Genomic DNA, 19,002 nt, shown 5'->3' with positions numbered 1-19,002 from the left:
TAAACCTAAGATCAGAATAATAGCTTAAATCATCGGGTCTTACGACATCTTTTATATGTAAAGTCAACTTAGTATCAAAGTATCCAAGTTACTTTATAAGTAGATCGACGCACTTTTTTTTTGTCATAGACCGGGATCAACTTTGAACCCACTCTTTAGCTTAAACCTTCGCTCAAATGCCACAAAATGCCTAACTATCCTACATAGTGTTAATAAAGAGCATTACTACCACAAACCAAAACTTCCTACAATCCGCAGGTATATCCCTATATTCCATTACAGTCGAGATTAGATACCAAATAATGTAAGGACATGCCCTCTCCACACTGCCATACTCCATAATGCATGGGACGGAAACGTATTGACCCGAAAGAGGTGTGATGTATGGAAACTATAGCTGTACGATGTGCGTGTGTTGTATGCAGTCTGTGTGCTTGACCTATAAAACTGCTGAGCTGATTTTGTTATAGTTTTGTTGGTGTTTTATTTGAATTCATTGTAAAGTTTTCCATGAATAGATCAAATATTGATAAATTCAGGTCTTGTCACAAACAGTTCAATTTTATTTTGATTTTAGTTTTTGTTCTTTTCTTTTGGCCTTTGACTTTGGCATGCTTTGACCTTCGTGGCCTTCAAAGCTTAATAGTAGGTACTCTGAGCAAACCCCAAGCTGGAACCCACCCATCTTTAAGGTGTTCACGCAAAAAGTTCCTTGATCAACTAATCGTTTACCTGTTTGCATAACTTATCGCGAACACATTTTTCTTAAGCAAGCAAAACGGAACGTGTTTAAAGTCATAACGCATGTACTGTCACGCATATGCAAAAATACAGAGTACTGTTTTCCTAAAAAAATCTGCGTAAACATAGCCTTACTGCTGCGAAAGCTAGTATTCAATTAACCCAAAATAAAATAATCTAAGCACTTAAAACAAATCCTGTTAACACTCCCCTACTATGTTAAGTGAAATCTCTCGTAGATAAGAGATATATTTGTTATCATGTCGATAACGTAGTTGATTGATAAACAAACATTGTGACATGCTGTCGCCAAATATTGAAGGGTTTGTGACGTCACTACAGATAATACAGGCACTGTTTTACTGGTAAGAGATAAATAGAAATTTGGTTTGAGAGTGTTACATTTTTTGAGTATTTTCCGTAACTTACTTTGTAGTAATACTTATAATAATATACAATTAAACAGTTATATGAAAATAGTAAGTAATCCAGCTTCGCCTATGTTAAACTGGTTCAACGTTGACAAATTATACTTTTAAGCTTTTTTTAAGAATCACTCTATCTATTGCTGAAAACCGCATGAAAATCCATTCAGAAGATTTTGATTTAAAGACACACAGACGCAGCGACGAGTCATTGTAATAGAATAATATGTAGAGATCGAAACAAAACCTAGCTGCTTTGAGTGTGCGATATACTTATCATAACTTATTAGTAATGAAGGTAAACGATGTGACCAAACTTTGCACTCTCATTTACAATTCTTGAGTAAATATGAATTCAAGAATTTCTTAAAACGAATAGTTAAAAATAAAAATACAAAGTAATATTAATGTCCAAATAAAGTACCAAACTTCATCATCCATCCAAAACACAGGCCAGTGACGTCACCCGGGTATGATAGTAATAATGAAGGGAGCTGTCGTGTAACACAGCTCCGGGGACACGGCGCCACGGTTGTGTTCTATTCTAGTGGGGAATTAACGGCAAATTGGTACTAGTTAGCTTCGTTCATCGGTGGACTGAGTTATGAGAGCTAGCGGTTTGAGATTACGTTTCAATTGTGAAGTAGAATTTACTTAATCAATACCATAGACGATTTGGTACAAATAACCAGCTTTATATACAAACTAGACATTTACATGTTTCGAAGGTAAACAAAAGGTTTGTCTAGTTGTACCTATTGCCTTTTAGGCGATGGTCATATTATGGACCTACTCGGTAATAAAGTTTGGCGTGTTACAGAATATATTCTAATCAAAATTAAAAAATTGTTCTAAAAATTCGTAATAACTTCAATTTTTGTTTACAAGCCAAAAAAATATCGTTTTTATTCGTAAAGCTAGAATAATATTATTTGAGATATTTTCTTTACATACATTTTATTGTAATAGCTCACCACTTGTTCCAATCTCCAAGGAGCGGGTAGTGCGAGATCATTATCTTGGCAGAATAGAAAAAGTAAGTGGTTTAACGGCAGCAAATAGAATGTTAGCGCAATATCGAGGACAATAATTTCATCAGTATTGTGCAAGCAACAGCCTCGCGCTGCAGAAAATTGAAAACGTGATTCTTATATTGAGACCTTTAGTTGGCTTTGAACCAAGAAATAGGCTAATAATGGGCTTTAAATTAGTAAATAGATATTTTTGTAGTACCAGTCATTGTTTTGTAAAATTATGTAGCTAATGTTTGCCCAAAAGTAACCATTTTCCTTTAAAATTCATACCATATTCTAAATCCCACACGATATGTTTTTTTATTTGTAATTTTTTTTTTATTTAAGATGAGAACATAATCTCAGAGCCCTATTGCTATTTTATAACCCTAATTTAGATTAGTAATCACCAGTATGGGCATCTATTATAATAGATGCAATAGATCCAAACATATGAGCATATGGATAAGTAAAAAAAAATAAAACAAAGCACATAACCCGGAAATATTGTCAGTATAAAAACCCAAGAACCCTTCCAAACACCTTCAAGTTGACAACAAAATGAACTTACCGCACAAACCACAGCTCAATCTAATTCATATCGAAAGAAAAGCAGTGCTCAGAACTCAGGTAATAATGGGTTAAACATTATTCAAAGAACAAGATCATTTTCTTCACCAAACAAGCAGTTGAAAAAGTAAAGAACTTGAAGCTATCTGTGAATAAAACCCTCTTCGAGTTTTCAGTAAAAAAACATTTTTATTTGACTTAAAAAAGTTTCAAAAGTTCGAGAGCTGTTTCAGTTTTCAGGGATTTTTTTCCTTCGCCCCTCAACCACAATTATTTAAAAGGGATTTCTGTTCCGTGCTGTATTAAAAAAGTTATTTTTTGTGTAAAGGTAAAAATGGTTTCCGTGGTAGATTAAAAATAATGATGCCAAATTATGATCACGTTAATATCTTGTAAGGAAACCCTGAAACACGGTGTTGTAGTGTACCCTTAAAGGTTAAAAATAATTTATATTTAAAAACAATATGGAAATACATCCTTTTTTTTCGAAGATAATAAAACACTACCTAACTAATAATTTCATGTTATACCTGTAATTTTTTACCGACCTCACAAAGGTGGCAGTTCTATGTTTAAAATATTGTTTTTTTCACATGTATTATCGCGACAGAGTAAGCAGAAGAAGAAATCTAGTCAAACCTTAGTACCCAAAATAAACCAGCTTAATTCTAAAACTTTCATCCCAATAACTTAACCCTTATCTCGTAATAAAACACCTCATTCTATTTTAAGTCACAAATAACTTTTAAGTTTTCCTCGCGACTCCGATTTCAGTTTCAGATAACATTTATAGGAATCGGTATCTTTTGAAAATGAACTACAAAAGGGTTTTGAAAATCACACTTAATGTAGCCTCTACCCTCACAATATTGCTTATAATAACCAGTTTGTAAGGGACAACACTAATGATATCGATATATTGAATAAATATCGATAAGGTCTTGTTTGCGCGATACTGTATAGGGTGTAGTGTGGGGAAAATTATTTCTATTATATCGATGTATTAGTTTTAAGTGCAAGTGGTTTCTTTATTTACCATGATGGTGATTGAAAGTAGTGCATACGACTGCCGCGCAAGAGGTCTCGGGTTCGAGTCCCGGGTCGGGCCAAAAAGTATATTCTGAGTTTTCTGTTAACAAAAAATTAAGTTCGTAGACCTCCGTGCCTCGTAAAGTCCTTTTTTGTTAGCCGTCCCACCGGGCTATGAGAGTGAAGGAATAGAGAGTGTAACTGTGTTTTGCGCACTCATTTGGTCTCTATAAACAAAGTCCTGCACAGTGTTTTCAATGAAACTTTGAATGAAAATGGTTTTCTAGCTACAATATAGAATTCTATTGACACTCAGATTAAGATTTGTGTATCCACGTTATTAATTCTATCGACACTATCCCCTCCCTAACATAACGATAACGATTCGCCACAGGTCCAGATGTTCGCACTCGACACAAATAATTTGTATGAAATGTTCAAACATCGACACATTCATTATTTTGAATGTATTTGCAATATTACAAGTACTTAGATAAAATCGATACAAGGTAGAAGAGAAGTATAGGTAAGTATTTCGAAGTACCAAGTTGATACTATCTGATTGTGAATCCTGTTCAAATGGTAAACGGTCAATAGGTTAAGTAATCTTTAGCGCGAACATCCCATAGATGGGTGACCGCTTAGCGGCATGTGAATTAAGTGTCACGATATTTAGAAGCTCTGCGTAAAAAGTCGGTCTTGATTGTAAAGATAATTTGTAAATAAGCCACTTGAAATGTTTTCCGATAGCTTAAACAATAATTTCACACTAAGTTAACCACTCAGTCATCATTGGTATAGCTGTAGAGGGTACGCTCTAGATGGTTAAGAGAAAAACGCGATTAAAGTACCTCAAAATGCCTAAATAGATAATAATATTGCTTTTTTTCACATTTGTATTCTAAAGAAAAATAAGCACGTATCCTTCCAATTTACGCTGTAATGATAGTGCCACAAAACTTCGTGAGCTATCGGCTGAACTCGGCAACGTTCGTCACCGCTCGGAGGGTTTGCTGTCACTCTCAATAGACTGCAGTTTGGACACCTTGATTGATTGAAGTATGGATGCGGCTGCAATTTTTGATAGAAGGTGTATTGCTCTTTTCGGTCACATGAAGTAGAAAGACTGGTCTAGTGGTATGGAGTAGTTCAATGCAACTATATACATTCATACATAATATTATGTATGTCACTTAAGTATTACATGGTAGACCATCAGCTAATGCAATAGGTATAAGATATGAAGATACAGCTACAAAAGCCAATTATAGGTCTACAAAAATATGAAACAGAATATTATTTAAATCATTATTATTAGTTACACCTGGAGATTTAAGCAAAGGTGCATAAAATGCACCCGCGCGCGTGGCTATCTTACTGTGTTAGTCCCATGTAATTGGGGCGACCCTAAAGCCTAATAACTTCATAAGGTTTGCAATAAAAGGATATTATAATAGGTGCATTTTATAATAGTTGCTGCATAATGGTCATTGATACAATGTCAATCTTTATCGTAGCTCGTAGCCGAAGTGCTACGCCTCGTAGCCTTTTCGTAGGCTGCGGCTACGAGAATCATTTTTAATATATAACCCAGATTTTAGTATTCATAAAATATACACGAAAAATATTCGTTATTTTTGACAGGATGGTCAAAAATAAAACAGATGCCGCATCTATTTTTAGTAAATTCGTATGAATCGCCGAATACTGGTTGCAATAGAAGATACGCCGATTGTTTGCAATTGAGTACGTTGTTTGGACAACGCCACGGTTTTGTACTATGCAATATTTGAGAGCACTACAAATAAAAATAGTTTTTTTGCCTTTTTTCTATGGGTTTGTTGATGACAATGAAAGAATTTAACTGTGGACTATTGTTGCCTACGTAGAACATTTACACATGGACTTTTTTTGGTTGTTACGAGGAAAATTGTGAACAAACACAATTTTATACATTTATTTTTAGTACCGGTTTTCACCAATTGACTGAAAAAACAATTTTTGGTTCACGAAAATATTTATGCCATGCGAGAATTGAATTCACGATATCCAGTTCACTAACAGAAGCCTTGCAACAATTGCAACTATATCACAACTAATTATAATGGTTATGTACAATAAAAGCATATACATCAGGTGCAAATTTTGAGTAAGCGTTAACGAAATCTATACTAATATTATAAAGCTGAAGAGTTTGTTTGTTTGTTTGTTTGAACGCGCTAATCTCAGGAACTACTGGTCCGATTTGAAAAATTCTTTCAGTGTTAGATAGCCCATTTATCGAGGAAGGCTATAGGCTATATATCATCACGCTACGACCAATAGGAGCAGAGTAACAGTAAAAAATGATACATAAAGGGGGAAAATTATGATTCTCTTATGTGACGCAAGCGAAGTTGCGCTTTTGTTGGGTCAGCTAGTAATTTAATCGAGGCGAGACAAACCACGATTCTTGGATCCTAATGAGACCGTCTACAAACACAAATTAAAACGCATGTAAAAAGTTCACCTGCATGCATGCAACTTACAAGCATGAGACCACATGTCACGCATACATGTACGCGTATATTCCCTCTACACGTCCATCCTAAATCCTGGCAGGAATTAGCCAGCGTGTTTACGCCACAGCTTGCCAATTCCCTTTGACCCTTTGTTGCACATTGACATAGCGGTGAAGCCTACGTAACAAAGGCATTGATAACCAATAGATTGATCTGCTTACTCGCTCTGTTCTATCTCTGTCTCGCTTTACACTTTGATGAGGTTACTTTGTTGCTAGTCTTGCTTTGATGGTTGATGAATTACTGTTACTGTTGATGTGATTGGTTCTTTACTGGATTAGTGCTGCATTGTTATCTTACCACTTTAGGGTAAGTCATCTATAGAAGTTACTTAACCCAGTTCCGGCTAACTATTATATTGTTTTGTTACCGTTTTCTAACTGGCAAGTCGTAGGTACTCTACTCTAAGATCAAAAACTTGATACATCTTAAAACTCCTCGCATTTATAAGCAAAATTATGAGTACATACAGGTACCTTCATTCAGAAAATTCTGTTTGAAACACTATTTGTTTTAATAAAATATAGGAAATATTTTATTGTTTCTTCTAGTGTTTGATTGCAGTGGGTTTTTTTGTTTACTTAATTAGTTGCACTGTGTACATTTGGTACTTTTATTTGAAAGGTTTTTTATTTTATAATCTATACTAATATAATAAAGCTGAAGAGTTTGTTTGTTTGATTGTTTGTTTGTTTGTTTGTTTGAACGCGCTAATCTCAGGAACTACTGGTCCGATTTGAAAAATTCTTTCAGTGTTAGATAGCCCATTTATCGAGGAAGGCTATAGGCTATATAACATCACGCTACGGTCATTAGGAGCGGAGTAGCAACGAAAAATGTTACAAAAACGGGGTAAATTTTGACCCATTCTCTTAGGTGACGCAAGCGAAGTTGCGCGGGTCAGCTAGTTTTATTTATATTGCGGTAAGCGGATGAGAACAGAAAATATTCAAGCTTTTGACAATGCGTTACTTTATAAAATGTTATATAATTCTGACTTCCGGCATTTTTTATTAACTGGATACCTTGAAAGACTATCTATGTATATACTATCATGTACTCGTACGAAGAAAATTTCTACTATTCTTTTTAACATAAACTCAAATAAATGGTACAGGAGTAGCAAACATAACCTACGTAAGTTCTAAGGCACACGAGACATTAAGAAGTGAAAATATTTATAATCTCGAGATGTATTTCTCGTCTTACAAGCACCTGTAGAAATACAAGCTCTAAACCTAACATAGTAAGCCTATTGTTGCTTATTAATAAAGATATAATAAGTACTACAAAATCTCCTCAAAGAATATGACTGTGTACATATATTAAGGCTCGTTTGATGTTAATGCGGAAACTTTATATACCAAAATGTAGGTTTGTCTGTGTGTCTGTTCTTATCCTATGTAAAAAAACATCGAATAATATAATACATATGCAACAACGAATATAGACATATAGTGCAGTGATTAAGGGTGTGTTGTATCGTGGTGGATTCTTAATTCGATTCGTCGAAAGAATATACATAGAGGTATATCCACAAAAATTCACAATCAGCGCGAGATCCCTATTTTTCGTAGCACCTTTCAAACCTCACCTCCAAACTTGCCTGACAACAAATTGACCCACAACGCTTTTCCAGACTTTATGATTTCATATTAAATCACAATTTCGAAGTAAGTCCCACCAATAACTACGTCATCACAAGTGCTTTAATATACATGACGATATGAACCCACCCACCACTCATTAAAACTCATGAAAAGATCTCGAACATCCCACATTAAAAAATGGTAACACCTTTTGACGACATACTTCCAATCGCCTATTCATTGACTCGAATAATCAAGGTTGACATTAAATATATTCCATACTTAGCATTAGTCTGCATATTAATGAACCCTTCAGGTATAAAAGGGCCACCTTCCAAGGTACAATCACATTCAAACCAGACCTCTGGAGCTGTAACTACACAGTACTTCAACATCAAAACTATCAGACATCATGAAGCTGTCCCTGGTACTGGCTCTGGTGGTAGTCGCGAGCGTGTTCTCTGAAGCTCAAGGATCCGGCAACGTGTACTGCGGTAGAAGACTGTCGAACATCCTGGCGGCGCTGTGCTACGAGGAGTCGTCGAACATGGTGAAGCGCGACGGCGGCTGGTGGCTGGACGCGGCGGGAGTGCGGGCGCTGGGCGGCGCGCGCGGCAAGCGCGGCCTCGTCGACGAGTGCTGCAACAAGCCCTGCACCATCGACGAACTGCTCACTTACTGCTAATATGACCCACTAACAAGACTGTATAATGTATTTATGAAAATAAATATGGGCTAACTGCAACGTTGTTTTTCCGTACTCAACTTTTCCTTGCTCATTGGTTAGTAACTCCTGTCAAGTAGTTTACTTTCTTCCTTTCGTCAATTTTTAATTCGTTTTGAAATAGGAATACTCTTGAATGTCCTTTTCGTATTTTTATTCTTCGATAATATTGACTTCCCACATGGCTTAAACAGTATGTATATACAACACGAGATCTCACTTATTTCTATTATAACTCTAGGTATTATAACAATGCAGGAGTGATAAAAAATATTCTGCAAGCATACCCAGAAGCAACACTAAGCGAAAAAATCGAATAATTTACGAGTGAGCCCAATCTCTTCATCCCATCTAATAAAGGAGGCTGGACAAACAGACAAACACCGTTATGTTATATTTGGCCACCATCTTTGTAAGGGACCGTCGTTGTCATCTACTTTATTAACGTTGATGAATATTAGGGATCCGCAGGAAAAACCCCTACGATTTTCGCTCTTGTTACAATGAACTGGTGAAAATGGTAACGAAACGAAGTGCTTTTTGATTGTAATCATTTTGCTTTGATTTAATTTTTCTATATGCCTTTATACTTAAAAGAGTACAGTAAAATGAGTAAGAATGCACTCAAGGTTTGCTGTATATTAAATGAGTCATTATCGTCACATAATTAACAAGCTGGCAAGCATCGGTTTATAGAAAATATCCCACACTTAATTGTGCACTTTACTTGAATCGAGAATTTATCCACAGATCTTGTGATCTGCTGAGTGCTACGAACCAAGTTTATTTTATTTATAACATAAAATTGAATCTTATCTTATCAATATAGAGAGAGTATAAGAGTTGCTCGATAAAGATTTCATAAAGAAAATTTATATTTCTATTCTGATATATAATCGCTTTAAAATGTAAAGGTATAATAACTGTTCTCACGGCCTCCATGTAAACAAAGTTACCGGCGTCAATTAGTTTATGTCAAAATTAATTATTCTCTAATTAAAACTTTCAGAATAACTGAATCTGAATTTGATGAATTAATTCGACAAGGAAAATTAAAAAGTTTTGTTATAACACTGAGAGGGTAAACGACAATATTTATCAACTGTCGTCATATTTACTGAAACTAAGAAAAAGGAGAATGCTCAAAATGTATGGGAAAAAAACCCAGGCCGTACACAAACGGTGTGTAACTCAGAATTTTAGTGATACTGAGTGATTCAATTCCAGATATTCGCCTCTATCAAATTCGATGGCTAAATACAATTTTTTGCTATTATCTACTATTTAAAAGTATTTAGTAAAATTTATTTATTTTTCGAACATTAATCACAATGATTGTTTTTTGAATAATATAATTGTATAAGTAAATATCTAATACCTACTAATAAATAAATAATTTTAATGGAACTGTGATTTTTAAAAAATAATTAACTATAAAATAATTATATTCTATAACTACATAGTACATAGAAGGTGCCAGCTGCATTTCTTCCCGTGCATACTGCAAAAGTCAGTAGAGGGATGGAAGGGTTTGGTGCTTCATAGGCTATAGGCTAGTAATCTACCACCATGACAACACTTTTCTACCTTATAATAGCCCTCCAATTGTCTGCCAACCCGCATTAGACCAGTGTAGTGGACTAAGGCCTGATCCCCCTCTTTGTTAAGAGGGGAGGCTCGTGCCCCTCAGTGGGGACATATATGACCTGGTGATGATGACTCATTTTTCAAAAATATATTTTTTAATTTGTAACTCAGTTACATACCTATATTAAAAATGTGTGACTCAAAACAGATTAAACATTTATATAGGTAACTTATTTAAAAAATATAAAAATATACTGAAAACCCCTACTGAAAAGTTATAGCAAAATAGTATGTTCAGCCATCGAATTTGATAGAGGTAAAACATTGGGAATTCAATTACACAGTATAACTAATTTTTTGAGTTACATAACTTTTGTGTACAGCCTGGGTTTTTTTTGAGCATTCTCCTTTATTGTAAAGAAATCTTATTTGACTTTTCAGCGCAAATTACACTGGTCGTCCATCAAACTCCCATTATTGTTAGATATTATCATAATGGTCATTAAATAAGCAAAAAATCCCCTAATAGAGATACAATAATATGTAACTGGGTGAACAGCAGAAAAAAAATATTAGTGATGCTGATATAAAATATCACTAAGCGGCCAACCATCTACGAAAATCGAAGTGTAAGTTTTCTTAATCGTTTAGGAATGTTGAGTGTAACTTGCTATGGGTGCCTCTTTCATTCACAAAAATCTAGACCCTCATTAGTATTTTTTTTATAATTTATTAGCTACCGAATTAAACCTAAATATCCCTTAAAAAAAACAAACAAGACGGAACAATGTTTTACAGCTACAATAACCCAGACATTTCACCTTAACCTTGCAATACTGTTATACGTTTCAAATAAAAGATAACATCTACAATGGATGGCCGTATTTTTCATACACTTTTAAATACGGATGTTTCATAAAACGTCAAAAATAATTTTCCCATTAAACATTATAAATGGCGCCCCGATACTTATTTGTCAGAACCGTTATTGTTTATGAATGTCAAAGATCCTATCCTGGAGGCCTACTAGCGATCTTCGAAGTAAAATTCCGATAAACGAAACGGTTCGACTTATAGCATAATCATAAGTTATAAGTGAGATACGGACATATTATCACGCTTTTTTCCAGGTTTGGTTAGGCAAAGATCAAATAACGCCACTTGCTGCGATCTTACAAATTTCCCTTGCCTCATTCACATCTATACAACATCTTCTCGTATAGGATCGCCAGCTAAGAGTACTACGTACCTGACCTTATTGCAAGATCGGAGATAAGTATCATAGTTCTACCTATTGGTCCTCGTTAAATTAACTAAACTGAAAATTATTTGAAAGGTTTGCCGTGAGTTTCCCGCCTCTCTCCTTTTGCCCTAAAAGGAAATTCCATAATTGTGACTACTACCATAGGTGTTAACATTCCATTTAAATTAATAAATAAAAACGTGAAATTATAATATAGAGGTATATATGGTATTGAAATATTTTCTCGAATGGAATGGTGGTAACAAACTCACAAACATCTATCAAATATTCGTTATTCGTGGAATCAGAGTAGACCCCCTGTTTACTTCTGCCGTGAAAATGTAGATGATAAATGATTTTGTCGTCGAGGGCTTCAATGGGGCATTTTTATGAATAATTCCGTGAAAAGCTTCTATGAGAGTGTTAATGAGAGGAATTTGATTATTAAGTTATAGCAAGCCGGGGCGAATGGAGACAAATAAACATACATAGTAGTAGTTAATTACCTATTTTTATCTAAAAATAATTGAAATTTCATCAGAGTTTTAACATTGCTATTATACGAATACTTATATTTGTCGGGGGCACGGTGTGTTGTGTGGGGTCTGTATCCTGACAATCCACTTCTGATATCGAAGGCATATGGGGTACCTCACTATCAGATTGGTCAGTGATGGTGAATAATCCAAAATAATACGCACTAGACTTAGCTCACTGGTGTATTTGTCCATTACAATAATCACAGTACAAAAATAGACTAGGATTCAAACGATTTAACTGGATGCAAGACAGAAACGCGGAGAGTTCGGTACAACGTGGCAATGACCGTCTTCCCTTGAGTTCGAATGTTGAATTCTCTAACCACACTAACGTTCCAACCATTATACCTCTGAATGACAGCTGTCTATTGTCACATGCCAACCGTCATCTGCCTGTGTTGCCAACATTGTACCGACCACACCCAAGTGTAAACACTTGACGTTTCCGTTACATTAAATTATTTCTTAACAATCAAATCAAGCTAATTTTAATTAGATTGTTAGAAGATATAGCGCCTCGATGCTGACGCTCCAACATATTTTATACAACTCTACACTAAGGCGATGGTTTTAGTTAAACAAATATCAATATGCGTGACGTCGTAGTATAAATGATTCTTTTTAAAAATATTTAATAATGTGATCTAAAAATCGCTTTTTTCGCAAACTAAATGGACTTGGTTAGTTATAAATATGTGTATATGGATGTGAATAATGCAAAGGAAGTTTGTAAGGATCGTACCATGTAGCGTTCTCTGGTCTCTTCTTACCCCTATGGGAAGAACGCGTGATTTTATGTATGGACGTACATGATTGTACATAATATATAAATGTGCCACAAAAATTAACCAATGTCTAAGCTTTTAAGAAATGTATATATATGTATGTAAACTTTACATAACAAATTCAAACAACACGTAAAATACATATTGTAACTACAACATATTGTAAAGTTTCTCATACATTACATTAAGTTTACTGCCGGCCAGTGTTGCGTCGAATCCCTCGGCGCGATAAAAACTGTGCATTAATCATTTGGGATCACATAAAATCGAATGGGTTTCCGTATCTATACTTGAATAAATCAGACGTAAGAATATTTTATCCTGTATTTTTTGTGTAACTAGTATTGTACTGAAATAAAGTATAGAGGACTGAGTTTCATCAGTTTTTCCACAGAAAAAAAATGAATGAACTAATACTTTATAGGGTAAAATATATTTTAGTTTAAAACATTTTATTATATCTAATGTCGGGAGGAGACCCATTCCCAGCACATTGATACGTTTAGTGAGTAAGAAATTGTCAAATATAAATAATAATCGTGACAGAACGGATTTTTTTTCTAACTTCTCAACAAGTCAAAAATAACAAGGCTCATCTCAAATTGAATCTTTAAAAACTTCAACAACAAAAAACTATAATTTCTAGATAATTTTACTCTAAGTAACATCTGAATAAAAACAATAATTTTATCTATTTAATAAGCGTATATTTACAACATTTTTGTACAATCATCACTTTAACCAAAGCCAATCAACAGTATGTGAGTAGTTCATCAACAGTACAAGGTTTGTAGCAGCACTCATCGACGAGTCCGCGCTTGTGTCGCGCGCCGCCAAGCGTCCGCGCTCCCGCCGCGTGCAGCGCCCAGCCACCAGCGCGCTTCACCACGTCCGCGTTCCAGCACAACACCGCCAGCGCGTTAGACAGACGCCGCCCGCAGTACACGCTACTGACTTGTGCTGACACACACACTAATGATACTAACACTAATACAAGAACTAGGGAGAACTTCATTGTTAGTTTTGTGTGTTGTTTGATGATGAAGACTGAGTTTTGTGTGTTGTTTGTTGATGAAGTCTTGATTGTTGCTGCTTGAAGTTTTCGGTTGGAATGTGCCTCTGTAACAGGTTTTTCAGCTTTTATATCCAAAGGTAAGTTCATTAATATGTAGACATATTTCGAAAGTGGGATGTGTGTGCGTATTATTTGAGTCATCTTGATTGAGAAGAGATTTCAAGCGAGAAGAAGACATTTTTGAATGATAATTAAGGCGTGGCTCTAGCATTTTCGTAATAATATATGTGGTGACTCCCACATGATGAGTTTCAAAAATGTCTGCATATTAATGAACTTCCTTCTCATATAAAAGCTGAAACACATTAAACAATAGCACATTCCAACCAAGAGCTTTAAGCCGTAACAATCAAGACTCCATCATCAAACAACACACAAAACAAACAATGAAATTCTCAGTAGTTCTTGCTTTAGTGTTAGTATCATTAGTGTGTGTGTCAGCACAAGGCAGTAGCGTGTACTGCGGGCGGCGTCTGTCTAACGCGCTGGCGGTGTTGTGCTGGGACGCGGACGTGGTGAAGCGCGCTGGTGGCTGGGCGCTGCACGCGGCGGGAGCGCGGACGCTTGGCGGCGCGCGACACAAGCGCGGACTCGTCGATGAGTGCTGCTACAAACCTTGTACTGTTGATGAACTACTCACATACTGCTAGTTTATTGTCGATGTCGATATGAAATGTTATTAATTAAGCAATAAAATGAAAAACTAGTCGCTGTATTTATTTTTATTGCGATTTGGGGAAGTTTGGTATGCTATATTGTAAGAAAAAATGTAAATAAAATGAAAGACTTCTTTAAGAAATGTTCGTGTTTTATATTAAATTCTTATTCATTTGCGTGTGAACTGCTATTTTCTCTTAGCTATGGAACCTGCTTTAAGGATAAATTTAGTTTAGATCAGAGCCACGGACTTTACTATAAAATTATTCTAGGAGTTAGTCTGTTTTCAGTGGTACAAATGCATTAACATTTGTTTTACGATAGATCACACACATTGACCTACAGCAAACGTCCAAATACAGTGTTATAATAAGTTCTGGACGTAATTTTCAGGATTTCAGTGTGTTAAAATCAAATACATGTCAGGAAATCTTATTCAAGGAGGCGATGAGTATCATAGTTAATTAATACCTTTCCCATTATTTTTCGTAGAAGACCTACTTAATATACATATTATTATGTACATACGTACATATGCATACGTGTGTATAATATTATCACGCCTTTAATGCCCAAAGGTGTAGGCAGAGGTGTATGAAATATATCCCGTTTCGTAAATACGCCATATACCGAGCACGAGACCTAACTTCGGACTACTATAGTGAGTAATCTAATAGAAAATAGGATAATAACAATAGCACTTTGTCCGACCTGGGAATCCACCCCGTGTCCTTGAGGTTGGCTCATCTAAACAACCTTTTTTCTTTTAACCACTGCTACAAAGCTGCTGTAAGTTTCATAAAGTCTGAATACTACGGGATAATTGTTATGTTATGCCATTTAATACACGATGACCTTCATATAGTTTTTATATTTAATAGAAACTTCACTTGATCTGTAAAGATTTTGTGTTTTGTTTGCAATAAATAGACACAAATTACACAAGACTCAATTATTATTATCAGCATCACTAAAAAGTCGTGAAACGTGGTCCGTTTCGAAATGTATCGGTCTAGCCATACTTCCAACTATACTGGGGTCAGCAAATTGTCTTAATGGATGTAGATAAATACCAGTACTTTACATGGAGCGAATGCCTACCGGACCTCCACAACCTAAGTTACTTAGGTTATAACACGATACTTTTCGGTAAGGCTGGTTGTCAGACTTTCAAGCTTCTGACTACAGGTAACTACTGATAGAGATCTTTGAAAATTATAGCCTTGACCCACTATTTAACGTGCCTTTTAAAACGCAAAGGAACTCAGTATGTAAAATATGGTCACTGGTAGCTAATCCGGAGAGATAATTTCACGTTTTTTTTTCTTTAAAACCATAATTCACCCGTATTACTTGATAGAAGTCCATTGTTGAAAGCTGTAACTCTATAATTGTTCCAAGCGGGCCTTAAAAAAGAATATAAAAAATGGCATAATGCAATTAAAACGCGTATTTTACTCTCTCAAGTTTTTTAGAAATCATGGCAGATCTTTGCGTTCTGGCACGCTAGAATTGTGTAAAACTCTAAACCATTTCAAAGATTTAAGCGATGGCAAAAATTATGAATTTCAACGTCAAACGACGTTTATTCTATTTTTATGAATTGTGCCATTGACTTCTGGCAGACTAAAACTAAACACCTATTTCTAGATGGAGAGGAATTTTCTGAAATCAGCTAAGAAAGAGTAATCTCAGGATTTATACTTCAACGTGAAAAGGTATAGATTAAAAAAGGGCTTTTTAAGATTAATTCATTTATTTATTTACGTATCTTCAACTTAAAAATACTTTTTACAAACCTCTTTATCTTACAACATTTTTTTCTATTTACACGTATTAATTTACATCATGAATCATAATTTCAACTGTATCTTATTAGCAATAAGTAAGTAGTTCATCAACAGTACAAGGTTTGTAGCAGCACTCATCGACGAGTCCGCGCTTGTGTCGCGCGCCGCCAAGCGTCCGCGCTCCCGCCGCGTGCAGCGCCCAGCCACCAGCGCGCTTCACCACGTCCGCGTCCCAGCACAACACCGCCAGCGCGTTAGACAGACGCCGCCCGCAGTACACGCTACTGCCTTGTGCTGACACACACACTAATGATACTAACACTAAAACAACAACTACTGACAATTTCATTGTTAGTTTTGTGTGTTGTTTGTTGATGAAGTCTTGATTGTTGCTGCTTGAAGCTCTTGGTTGGAATGTGCTTTTGTTAAATGTGTTTCAGCTTTTATATGAAAAGGAGGATCATTAATATGCAGACATTTTTGGACCACGCCATGTGGGAGTCACCAAAATCATTAGGTATTATGAAAACGCTACTTCAATTTTCTTCTCCTAACTTAAAATTTCTTTTCAATCAAGATGACTCAAATGATACGCACACACATCCCACATAACTTTTGAAATATGTCTACATATTAATGACTTTACTACCTTTGGATATAAAAGCTGAAAAACCTGTTACAAAGGCACATTTCAACCGAGAGCTTCGGGCAGCAACATTCAAGATTCCATCATCAAACAAGACACAACTCACAATGAAATACTCACTAGTTCTTGCTTTAGTGTTAGTATCATTAGTGTGTGTGTCAGCACAAGTCAGTAGCGTGTACTGCGGGCGGCGTCTGTCTAACGCGCTGGCGGTGTTGTGCTGGGACGCGGACGTGGTGAAGCGCGCTGGTGGCTGGGCGCTGCACGCGGCGGGAGCGCGGACGCTTGGCGGCGCGCGACACAAGCGCAGACTTGTCGACGAGTGCTGCTACAAACCTTGTACTGTAGATGAACTACTTACTTACTGTTGATTCGTATTAATTAAAAGGACGATTGTACAAAAATATTGTAAATATACGCTTATTTAATAAATAACGTTGTTGTGTTTTGAATAAGTTTACAACTTTCTGCTAGCTAATAAACATGATGATTGTAAATAATAATTTTAAATAAATAACTTGTATCTAACGAACATATTTATTATTACTTCTAACCTACTCGACATAAAATAATATTTAAACATGCACAATTAAAAAAAATGAGCCAACGAAGGCAAATAATGTCATAAATATCTGAATCAAACTGGCTGAGACCCTTGAATGGTACAAAGTCTTTCCTATTTTTCTGAAATAACTATTTACTGAATATTTCAAATTGTTTTTGGTGCCAATGTGGCTGGCTAATAAATTTTATTGCCATATTAAACTGGTGGACTATGAACAAATATCAATCAATCAATCTTTGTTAGGTGTCGAGATATGAATAGACCCTGAAATAAAAGTACGTATTTGTTGCTGACATAGCTGATACGTCAGTTCTTGCTAGTATGAAAAATATGTTTTTGTATGAAAAAATATAGTTTACGAGTAGTGTGTGCAGTTTAATGCCAGCGCTAGACGCTCAAGTAGACTTGCACATCTCTGGATAGGGATGCTTGTATTGAAACGTAATAGTTCGATCCAATAAATTTTTGTATCGATGCAACAATATTCGATCCGCTGGTGAATCAATGGCATTTTGATACTATTAATAAATTTTTTAAACGATTCGCTATGCATTTGGATAGATTATTGTATCAACTTAAGGAACATGAGGTAACTGAAGTGCGAATGCGCTAATTCATATAGAAAACATCTTTAAGGTCCTACAATGTATCGTGTATACCTATGTAGCGAAAGTTTGGAACTCGGAAATAATTTAACTGTACAGTATTCAGCAGTATTATAAGTGTAGTTCTTTCGTTACACAACAGGGTCGCTTATCAGATTTACACGTAAAATCTGAGTCTTGGCTTTTTGAGAGAACAATTTGATATGACTATTTTGTGGCAATGGCAATATCACATTCTCATTCACATATTTGCCACAGTTTAAGAAACACATAGTAGGTAAAAAGAACGATAAAGACCAATAATCAACAATTCATTTAATATATTTCTGCAGGGCAATTTTGAGAACTATCAATATATATTTATAATCTATACTAGCTGACCTGGCAAACGTTGTTTTGCCATGTAAATTAAAAAAAACATATTGTCACTTAGGGGTATGAAAAATAGATGTTGGCCGATTCTCAGACCTACTCAATATGCTCACAAAATTTCATGAGAATCGGTCAAGTCGTTTCGGAGAAGTATGGAAACGAGAACTGTGACGCGAGAATTGTATATTTTATATATATGTTACTGTAAAAGCCCAAACTGTGGTAAATCCTAAGATTTTCCGGTAAAACCTAAGATTTACCAACTCTCAATGGTAAAAGTCCGAACAAGCCAGAGTTTAAAAACTATGTTACGATATATAAAAAAATCCTCCTTCATAACTATGTTTATAACTATTTCACGGTATAATTATATACTGTGACATAGTTATAAAGAAGGAGTTTTGGGCAAAGCGACATGGGTAGGTTAGGTTAGAAGGCTAAGGTGGGAGCGAGCAAAGCGAAGCTCCCACCTTAGCCTTCGTGGTT

The 19,002-nt window shown here is 35.5% G+C and overlaps 5 protein-coding genes across 5 annotated transcripts; 3 read left to right on the top strand and 2 right to left on the bottom strand.

Annotated features, from left to right (window-relative positions):
- The first annotated feature begins 8,295 nt into the window (after window positions 1-8,295).
- LOC142979299 (insulin-related peptide 4-like) lies at window positions 8,296-8,665 on the top strand. The gene has a single exon (XM_076124144.1). The coding sequence runs from the start codon at window positions 8,341-8,343 to the stop codon at window positions 8,611-8,613; it is 273 nt and encodes a 90-aa protein (XP_075980259.1). The 5' UTR covers window positions 8,296-8,340; the 3' UTR covers window positions 8,614-8,665.
- Window positions 8,666-13,548: 4,883 nt separating this feature from the next.
- Window positions 13,549-13,838, bottom strand: LOC142979303 (insulin-related peptide 2-like). Its single transcript, XM_076124149.1, has one exon. The coding sequence runs from the start codon at window positions 13,819-13,821 to the stop codon at window positions 13,558-13,560; it is 264 nt and encodes an 87-aa protein (XP_075980264.1). The 5' UTR covers window positions 13,822-13,838; the 3' UTR covers window positions 13,549-13,557.
- Window positions 13,839-14,249: 411 nt separating this feature from the next.
- On the top strand, window positions 14,250-14,531 carry LOC142979301 (insulin-related peptide 2-like). The gene has a single exon (XM_076124146.1). It carries the CDS (start codon window positions 14,268-14,270, stop codon window positions 14,529-14,531), a length of 264 nt encoding a protein of 87 aa, XP_075980261.1. The 5' UTR covers window positions 14,250-14,267.
- Window positions 14,532-16,413: 1,882 nt separating this feature from the next.
- On the bottom strand, window positions 16,414-16,707 carry LOC142979300 (insulin-related peptide 2-like). The gene has a single exon (XM_076124145.1). It carries the CDS (start codon window positions 16,675-16,677, stop codon window positions 16,414-16,416), a length of 264 nt encoding a protein of 87 aa, XP_075980260.1. The 5' UTR covers window positions 16,678-16,707.
- Window positions 16,708-17,081: 374 nt separating this feature from the next.
- Window positions 17,082-17,345, top strand: LOC142979302 (insulin-related peptide 2-like). Its single transcript, XM_076124148.1, has one exon. It carries the CDS (start codon window positions 17,082-17,084, stop codon window positions 17,343-17,345), a length of 264 nt encoding a protein of 87 aa, XP_075980263.1.
- Window positions 17,346-19,002: the final 1,657 nt, after the last annotated feature.

This window comes from Anticarsia gemmatalis, chromosome 16 (assembly GCF_050436995.1).
Source record: "Anticarsia gemmatalis isolate Benzon Research Colony breed Stoneville strain chromosome 16, ilAntGemm2 primary, whole genome shotgun sequence".
Taxonomy (NCBI): Eukaryota; Metazoa; Arthropoda; class Insecta; order Lepidoptera; family Erebidae; genus Anticarsia; species Anticarsia gemmatalis.
Note: the sequence above shows the minus strand (reverse complement) of the source record. Positions and strands in the feature narration are given on the sequence as shown.

Excerpts from the sequence above, each read along its gene's own strand:
- LOC142979301 (XM_076124146.1), top strand. The coding sequence starts at position 14,268 with ATGAAATTCTCAGTAGTTCTTGCTTTAGTGTTAGTATCATTAGTGTGT.
- LOC142979302 (XM_076124148.1), top strand. The coding sequence starts at position 17,082 with ATGAAATACTCACTAGTTCTTGCTTTAGTGTTAGTATCATTAGTGTGT.
- LOC142979299 (XM_076124144.1), top strand. The coding sequence starts at position 8,341 with ATGAAGCTGTCCCTGGTACTGGCTCTGGTGGTAGTCGCGAGCGTGTTC.
- LOC142979300 (XM_076124145.1), bottom strand. The coding sequence starts at position 16,677 with ATGAAATTGTCAGTAGTTGTTGTTTTAGTGTTAGTATCATTAGTGTGT.
- LOC142979303 (XM_076124149.1), bottom strand. The coding sequence starts at position 13,821 with ATGAAGTTCTCCCTAGTTCTTGTATTAGTGTTAGTATCATTAGTGTGT.